This window comes from Mustela putorius, unplaced genomic scaffold (genome assembly GCF_011764305.1).
Source record: "Mustela putorius furo isolate JIRA1106 unplaced genomic scaffold, ASM1176430v1.1 tig00003859_pilon_pilon_pilon, whole genome shotgun sequence".
NCBI lineage: Eukaryota > Metazoa > Chordata > Mammalia > Carnivora > Mustelidae > Mustela > Mustela putorius.
In genome coordinates, this window is record NW_025422011.1 from 14,744,467 (window position 1) to 14,753,961 (window position 9,495).

The 9,495-nt window shown below is 36.4% G+C and overlaps 1 protein-coding gene across 1 annotated transcript; it reads right to left on the reverse strand.

Moving 5' to 3' along the window:
- Positions 1-6,757: 6,757 nt before the first annotated feature.
- On the reverse strand, positions 6,758-8,642 carry FSHB (follicle stimulating hormone subunit beta). Its single transcript, XM_004755899.1, has 2 exons — positions 8,484-8,642; positions 6,758-6,988 (listed from the first exon to the last, which is right to left on the reverse strand). Exons 1-2 carry the CDS (start codon positions 8,640-8,642, stop codon positions 6,758-6,760), a joined length of 390 nt encoding a protein of 129 aa, XP_004755956.1.
- Positions 8,643-9,495: the final 853 nt, after the last annotated feature.

Sequence of the window (9,495 nt, forward strand, 5' to 3'; positions counted from 1 at the left end):
ACCAAAAGTTTGTTCAAATAATCAAAAGCATTTTTAAGTCTAATCTTTTGGTTTTGTTGATAATCAGCTCCTTCAAATACTTTCATTTTGTTCCAGGTGCTATAATTACATTTAAATTCTTTTCTTTATCATGATTATAAATCCAGATTTATTTATTTTTTTGCTTTCTTACAACTTAATGGTTCTACAGTGATACTATCTGAGATAAAAGACCTAGATGGGAAGACCCTGAATCTTAATAGTGAATCCTAGAATAGGAAGACTGTATCTTAATAGACCTTGGTTCCTCAAATCCATTTTATCCCTCACTATTTGAGATCTAGAGGCATGAAGCTTTTATAAACCTCGAGTTTTCAAATCCTTAGAATTTCTTCATTCCTTTCATGTCTGTTTCCAAACTATTGCTTTAGTATCTAGAATGCAAAAGCCAATTCCATTAACATTTGAACTCTTTGCAAACAGTTTCCTTATAGGACAGGTTGGCAAACTTCTGTAAAGGTCTAGATTGTAAGTTATTTTAGACTGTGTGGACCATAAACAGCTTTGTCACAACTACTGAATTCTGTTGTAGTACAAAAACAGCCATAGATAATTGGCTATGTACAAATAAAGTTTTTTTTTTTTAGAAAAGTTGATGGGTCAGATTTGGACTGCAGGTCAGTTTGCTGACCCCTTCTTTAAAGCTAAAGTCTCTATAGGCATGTGATTGGCCTTCAGGTTTTACAGGTGGAAGGTTTACTCTGATTATTACTGTTGTGCATGAATAAGCTAATGTAATAAATGCTAATTTTTTTTATTAATGCAACATTCTACTTCCAGTACCAATTTATATATTACTTAAAATGTGAAATAATGCATTTTTTCCTAATTGATGAACCTAGAAATGTCAAAAGCTTGACCTAATAGAAAGTTTCCTCACTGATCTAAAGTCTATCGAGCCTGTTATTAAGGGTTGTTGAGGTTGGGGCACATTACTCCATGCAGGCATTCAGGAATCCAGGCTGACAGTGGCTCTGTTATCATCAGTGCAAAGCTTTCAAGATTATCCTGGGTATTGACATTCAGCTGACATAGGAAGAGAATGGATGATTACTTATTAGAGGATTTCATGGGCCAGATACGGAGTATCTCACAGTACTTCCACTTGCCTTCCATTGAGTTGAACATGGATATAATTTGATTGTAAGGAAGGCTAGGAAATGGAGTCCAGCTTTACAGGCATGAAGAAGTAGACACAGATCTTGGTGAACATACTGAATTCTCTGCCTCAATTCCTAAATGAATATTAATGACTTAAACTTGCACACTATCTTTGTGACTTAAGGCTCAGGGCCCATCTTGCCTTTCTTATAACAGGCATAAAATCAGGATTAAATGTACAAAGCATATAAAGACACTTTGCCACTGGTTAACTAGAAAGTACTTTACATATATGAAAGACTATAATGAACACCTGTATAACATTTATATATGTTAACATTATACTATATTTATTACTCAGATTCATTTTAAGATATAAACATTATAAATGTAGTTTGAGGCTTTTTAAGTACTTTTCTCCAATTCTATTCTTCTTTATCCTTCCTCACTATTATGAACTCAGTGTTCATGACTCTTACACACTGGCATCACATTTTCTTTATTACTTAAACTGATCAGTAAGTCAGCATTACTGAATTCTACCATAGTCAGCCAAATCTCTCGTGGAAGGAAAGACACGGTTTTCTGATTAAAGCATTCCAGGGGTGGGAGACATGAAATCATCCTTCAACCCTCATAACAAGTCTTTAGGTATAGCAGCATCTTAGGAACGAGGAAGTGGAGACTGAATATTAAGATTTTCTCCTGGGGGCGCCTGTGTGGCTCAGTGGGTTAAGCCTCTGCCTTTGGCTCAGGTCATGATCTCAGGGTCCTTGGGATCAAGCCCCACATCAGGCTCTCTGCTCAGCAGGGAGCCTGCTCCCCTCACCCCCCCCCCCTGCCTGCCTCTCTGCCTACTTGTGATCTTTGTCTGTCAAATAAATAAATAAAATCTTAAAAAAAATTTTTATCCTGAAAATGCAGAGGAATTTCATTCATTATTAGACATGGTCAAAGTTGTGGTATAGATGGATTATTCTTGTAGCCATGTGAGGACTGCTAAGTAGTCAAAAGTCCTTTGTTATAGTGCTAAGGAGCAATAATATGGGTTTCGACTAAAATGGTGACCCATGGGGATAGGCCTTTTCGTCACAAGCATTTTGAGAGCTCACAAATTTTCTTTCCTGCTGCTTCAGAAAGAATTGTACTTCAGTTTGGCACGGAGATGCTTCAAGCAGAAACTTCTGCTTCTTCCTAGAATTTTGACTTTGACCTTCTAAGCTAAGTTGTAGAAGTCTCTCTGCATCAAGGTTATAGTTCTTCTCCTAAAGCACATTGCATTCATTATCTTTTTTGATCTTCATAGAAACCCTGTGAGATAGTTACCATTTTTACTCCATTTTAAAAACTAGGAAAGTGATGCCCATAGTGGTTTAATAGTTTGCCTAATATTACTAGAAAGAGATGACATGATACTTTATATGGAAATCCCAAAAGACTCCACCCCCAAATTACTAGAACTCATTCAGTAATATTACAGGATACAAAATCAATGCAAAGAAATTAGTTGCTTTCCTATACACTAAAAATACAACTGTAGAAAGAGAAATTAGGGAATCAATTCCACTTATAATAGCACCAAGAACCTTAAAATACCTTGGAATAAACCTAACAAAAGAGGTAAGGGATCTATACTCTAGAAACTACAGAATACTTGTGAAGGAAATTGAAAACACAAAAAGATGGAAAAACATTCCATGCTCATGGATTGGAAGAATAAACATGGTTAAAATGTCTATGCTGCCCAGAGCAATCTATACAATCTATGCCTTCCTGAACAAAATACCAACAGCATTTTTCAAAGTACTGGAACAAACAATCCTAAAATTTGTATGGAACCAGCAAAGACCCTGAATTACTAAAGGAATGTTGAAAAAGAAACACAAAGCTGGAGGCATCACGTTGCCTGATTTCAAGCTATATTACAAAGCTGTGATCACCAAGACAGCATGGTACTGGCACAAAAACAGACACATAGATCAATGGAACAGAATAGAGAGCCCAAATATGGACCCACAACTCTATGGTCAACTAATATTTGACAAAGCAGGAAAAAATATCTAATGGAAAAACATCTCTTCAATAAATTATGCTGGAAAAATTGACATCTGTATACAGAAGAATGAAACTAGACCATTTTATACCATACACAAAGATAAACTCCAAATGGATGAAAGACCTCAATGTGAGACAGGAATCCATCAAAATCCCAGAGGAGAACATAGGCAGTAACATTTTTTACATTGGCCACAGCAACTTCTTTCAAAACATATCTCCAAAGGCAAAGGAAACAAAAGCAAAAATGAACTTTTGGGACTTCATCAAGATAAAAACTTCTTCACAGCAAAGGAAACAGTCAACAAAACAAAGAGACAACCTACAGAATGGGAGAAGATATTTGCAAATGACACTACCAATATAGGGCTGATATCCAAGATCTATAAAGAACTTCTCAAACTCAACACTCCAAAAACAGATAATCAAGTCAAAAATGGATAGAAGACATCAATAGACCCTTTTCCAAAGAAGACATACAAGTGGCTAACAGACACATGGAAAAATGCTCCACATCATTTGCCAATCAAAACCACATTGAGATACCACCTTACACAAGTTAGAATGGCAAAAATTGACAAGATAAGAAGCAACAAATGCTGGAGTGATTGTGGAGAAAGGGGAACCCTCTTACGCTGCTGGGAATGCAAATTGGTGCAGCCACTTTGGAAAGCAGTGTGGAGATTCCTCAAAAAGGGCTCAAAAAAAAAAAAAAAAAAAAAAAGAGCTACCTTATGACCCAGAATTGCACTACTGGGTATTTGCCCCAAAGATACAGATGTAGTGAAAAGAAGGGCCATCTGTACCCCAGTGTTTATAGCAGCAATGACCACGGTTGCCAAACTGTAGAAAGAGCCAAGTTGCCCTTCAACAGACGAATGGATAAGGAAGATGTGGTCCATATACACTACGGAGTATTATGCTTCCATCAGAAAGGATGAATACCCAACTTTTGTGTCAACATGGATGGAACTGGAGGAGATTATGCTAAGTGAAATAAGTCAAATAGAGGACAATTATCATATGGTTTCACTCATATGTGGAACATAAGGAATAGCATGGAGGACATTAGGAGAAGGAAAGGAAAAATGAAGGGGGGGAAGTCAGAGGGGGAGATGAACCATGAGAGACCATGGACTCTGGGAATCAAACTGAGAGTTTTGGAGGGGGAGGTGGAAGGATGGATGAGCCTGGTGATGGGTATTAAGGAGGGCAGGTATTTCATGGAGCACTGGGTGTTATACACAAACAACAAATCATGGAGCACTATATCGAAAACTAATGATGTACTGGTGACTAACAACATAATAAAAAATTATTTTAAAAATATTGCTAGAAAGAGCCTAAACTTTATTGTTTTACTTAAGTCTGAATTACTATCTTGATACTATCTTGTCTCTCTTATGGCATAACAGCTAGTATTTACTGAGGAATTGCTGTGTACCAGACACTGACTGTTCTAAGTCCTTTACATATTCTATCCCATTTAATCATCTATACAAAACTCTGAGGTAAATAATATTATTATCCTCATTTTACAGCTGAGGAAACTGAGATACAGAGAACTTAAGTAACTTGTTTAAGATGCTACATCTGGACAAGGTGATTAAGACCAGTTAACTCTGGAGCCATTGTCTTGTACTACCTCTAATGGGAACGCAGTTATTTTGATTTCCAAAAGTATGGGGAGAAGGAAAACACTATGTTATAATTTAAAGCTCTTGTTAAGTTTTACTAATATAAGCCTAATATCAATGTGTCAAAATATTGTGGAGAATTTAACTATAAGCCACAAGCAGTACCAGATTTGAATGGGTCTCGCTTGATTATTGATAACATACAATTTTGCTTCAATCTTTCCAAAATGACTTCTTAGCATGGCAGAGTAGTTACAGGAGAGCAGGCCAACAGGTAGGAAACCAGGATTCTAATCCCGGTTCTGCCATAAATGGTCTTTGAGTTCTTGGGTGAGTCAATTAATTTCCTTAGACTTCAGTTGCTCCATTTCAAAGATTCAAGAAATGAACTAGAGTACCTCCAGTGTCCCCATCCATTCTGTGATTCTCTCTTTGCCTTTTTTCCCCCCATTCCATCAGATACTGGATTCAAAAAATGACAGGAAATGTAAATAACAAAACACTGCAGAAGTGCAACAAATTAATTTTAATATTTCCAAAGATGAGGACAAGTAAATATAATAGAAGAACTAGGAATTGTTTTTGATATTCTTTCTACTAATATTATAAACATAACTCATATTTTAGTCATTTGCTTATACATGAAAAAATCTAAATCTATGACTTTGTAGCTAGCATTTTTATTAAAAAAATAAGGTTTAAATAAATTAAACAATATGACTATGAAAAAGTACATAACTAAGAGAGGTTACACCTTGAAAAGAAAAAAACTCTTGAAATAGTTTTTTTTTTTTGAAATAGTTTTAATAATTATCTTCTTGAAAGAAACAGAATTGGGAGAACATGAATAGACAAAAGAAAAGACTCATATACAGAGGATTCTAGAAAACAGGCAGTTCCTTCTACCCTCCCCCAACTAATTCTTTCTAAAAAAGCTATTTCTTCATACAAATGTATTTGTAGATAAGATAAATGGACTAAGTTAACAAAATTGCTTTCATCTGTTTTAAAATCTACCTCTCTCCAAAGGAGTGGTTCCTAGCCTGGAGGGTAGGGTGATACAGTTTTTTGTTTGTTTTCCTTCTTCCCAAAGGAAGTTTTGTAGGAGCCTGACAGTATTTGTTCAATTTGTTTAAAAGATGATACAGATGTGCGCCTGGGAAAATTAGCCCATATTAACATTTCTTGGTTTTGCCCTTAACTAAAGGGCTTGATAATAATAGCTTAGAAATTCTGAGCTCTTTTAACCCCCATATGAACTGAGCAGTTCAGCAGGATGAAACCTATTTCAGTCCTCCATGTGACACAGGAGGAGAGGTAAGGTGGAGCTAATGCCCCTACTTCCATGGACTGGTTGGCGTTGCTGAGAGCAGCCTCATCAGCCAGCCTCCAACATCCTCTTTTAGTGTCTCCTATCCTCACCCTTAAGGAAGTCATTGTTGACTTTCTTAACTAAATTTCAGCCAAGGTGCTAGGCATTGAGACTACAATTTTGAAGATGCTGGTTCTGCTCTTGAGGGCTCAACAGTCTAAAGAAAATGCTGTTTTTAGTACTCTGACCCATTCCCATCTCACTTCCTCCTTCTGGGCCGAAGTAACTATATCTCTAAGAGCAAGGGCTGCCTGAGAGGATTTCTAAGAATATTAGGTAGGAAAGCACCCACATGTCTGTAAGTTATGTAAGATGGAATAAAATTTATGGAACCAGACCTAGGTATAGAGGGTTGAGTGTTGAGTGGTGACAGGATCCTGGCCCCAGCATTCATAATTTCTGGCGCTCCTCCTCTGCCAAAAAAAGCAGGGATGAGGGTCTAATGATCCGTGACCCTAAGTGGTTAGCAGCCTGGGCACATGTATACACACAGACTTCTTGATATCTTGGTCCTTCAGGAAAAGAGTAGGTCACCTGAAATGTCCATTGCTCTTTATTCTTTCATTTCACTGAAGGAGCAGTAGCTGGGCCCCAAGCCTCTCACAGTGCAGTCAGTGCTGTCGCTGTCACACTTGCCACAGTGACATTCAGTGGCTACTGGATATGTATATAGGGACTCAGCCTGGTTAGCACAGCCAGGCACTTTCATGGTCTCATACACCAGCTCTTTGAAGGTACATGTTTTCTGGATGTTGGGCCTGGCTGGGTCTTTGTACACTAGATCCTGTGGAGTTTAAAAAGGAGAGAGTTGGGCTAAAATATTCCAGAAGTTTCTATTTAGCATAATCAAAATGAGATGGAATTTAATACTGCTTGCTCTAGCATTTACCCACTAAAGCTCACTTAAGGAATTCCTAACCAAGGAAATATGATCTCATAAATGTCCTATATGCTCTACTATATTTCTTGGTTCTGGAAATCTTACAGAATATATATCATTCCTTTTATTACTCCTTATGTCTATATCAAATCTTAAATATTTCTCAAACTATAGAGAAACTTTATCAACATAGAAAAATGATGAAATAGAGCTATAGCAGAAATTTTAAGCTGATTTTTGTACTTACTAAAAAACTATGTTAATGACAACATAAACCATAAAACACTGAAGTTCAGTTTCTCAGAAAATGTTTCCAAATACATTGTCCCTGTGTGTTTATAAACAGCCAAAAGATCTAAGAAAAAAGGGCAATGCTAAGCTTAATATGACTTTGAGGTCACATGGAAAATTTTAAATATTCCACTGTCTTGTAGATATTTCCTTGCCTTAAATGCTGTATATATTTTATAGGTCTATCAGTTTCAAAGTATATACAGTTTGCATATGAAAACTATTAATCCAGGTAGGACAGGTCTGTTCCAATGGTTTCTAGTAAAATTATTTGCATCAAGGGAAGAAATTGGCATTGCTGTTTAATTTATTTCAATATCATGCTATCAGGTCTGTTGATCAAACTCATTTACCACATAATAAAATATATTTCATTAAAAAGTTGTTACTTTCAATTTCAGTTTATAGAATGAAATTTTGCATGGATAACCCGGTGTTATAGGAGAAATAAGTAAAGAAAACAAGGTAGAAACTTTTCTTGGATTAATGCCAAGAACCTGTGTGAAAATAAGCTAGTGGTTTTATGCTTCTATGCCTTGGTTTTCTCAATGGCATGAAGAAGTGAGTGGGTTCTCTGATTCCTTTTCTAGTAGTCTGCAAGTATGGACTGTGTTCTGAGGCTGCTTGTTGCCGTTTGTAATCGGGTGGGCAAATAAGACATTTTTTATATGTCTATTTGTGTTTTTATGTGGCTTGGAAAAATACATTTTGATACTATCTCTGTTGCAAAGATAGGGCTTCAATTACAGAAAATGGCTTTTGGGGAAAATGGTAGATCTTCTATTGTTAAGTATATGTATGCTTATAAGTTTATCTCTCTATATGTAAAATCTATCCTAGCACTACTTTCTTTTTGGAAGTGCAGAGTTGGCATATTGCCAAGCTGATCAGATCAAATCTGATGCTTTGTTAGATTTACTCTAATCAAATCCAAGCCCAAACATGTAGTTGATATCACAGTATTTAACTCCAATCATAACATAGACAGTATTGACTAAGGGACTCATGGCTATTACTTGGGAAGGTTAATATCCATCAGGTGGGAATTAATGAAGCCTGCCTTGGACAGACCCTTAGCACCTCACTTCCAGCAAAGCAGAGTTCCTACCCGGGTGTAGCAGTAGCCGGCACACCATGTGGTATTGATGCTTATGCAGAAGCGACATTCCTCCTTTTCCACTGTGATGGTGATGTTGGTAAGCTCACAGCTCTTGCAGCAGATTGCTCTCCAGCAACAGAAAAGGAAGCAAAACTGGACTGACTTCATCCTGGGCTATAAAGCAAACTATTAAGGCTCATGAGAAAACAACCCCCCACCCCCAAATTATAATCATCTAAGTTGACCAAAACAAAAATAATTGATCTGCCCATCCTCCCCTGTCACATTTTGTTTCAGCAATTTTTTTCCTTCCTTTTCCCCTCCCTTACTTCTTTGTTGAACAAACATTTCTTCTTATATTCCTTCTCCTTCATTTTTTTTGTCAAGTAGACCCATATTATAGATCAAAACTCCAATATAATAATTTAAGCAGAGCAGTATTTAAAGATCAGAGTATTTAAGTGATTAGCCTGAGGATGGTAATTGTGATAATCATATTTGTCCTTTCATTATCATTTTAAACACTATTTTTGTTTAAAAATAAAAAGGAAATTCTATACAATAAAATTGGTTCATCAGTTTTAGCATCTCATAAATACTATCATTTGCTTTTGTTCACCTTTGTTTAAAATAAGACTATTTCAAGAGGCCAAGTGAATTGGTCTATACAAGTTCAGTTGCTTGCTAACAGTGACTACAGTGTATTAACCATATTTAAGAAGCCAGGTTGACAAATATAAATTGTCTACACAATAGTAGTTGAAAAAGGTCTAGATTTGTTCTCCAGATCCTAAAAAACCTATAATTTCAAAAGTAACTGTCACCACTTGTTAACTGTAGATGCCAAGACTCACCTTTGGTCAGCTGTCTTATCTTGGGAGAGCTGTATACGGAGTCAAGTCTCAGTTCACCTTTTATACAAAATCATGTGCAACTAACACCTTGTGGATTTGTTGGGTATTAATAAGACCAATGTTAGCCTGAAGCTTGCTGTAAGTGAATCAGTGTTTAGGTAGACAGG

Coding starts and splice junctions, on each gene's coding strand:
- FSHB (XM_004755899.1), bottom strand. CDS start 8,642: ATGAAGTCAGTCCAGTTTTGCTTCCTTTTCTGTTGCTGGAGAGCAATC. Junction 6,989..8,483: donor CCGGCTACTGCTACACCCGG/GTAGGAACTCTG, acceptor TAAACTCCACAG/GATCTAGTGTACAAAGACCC.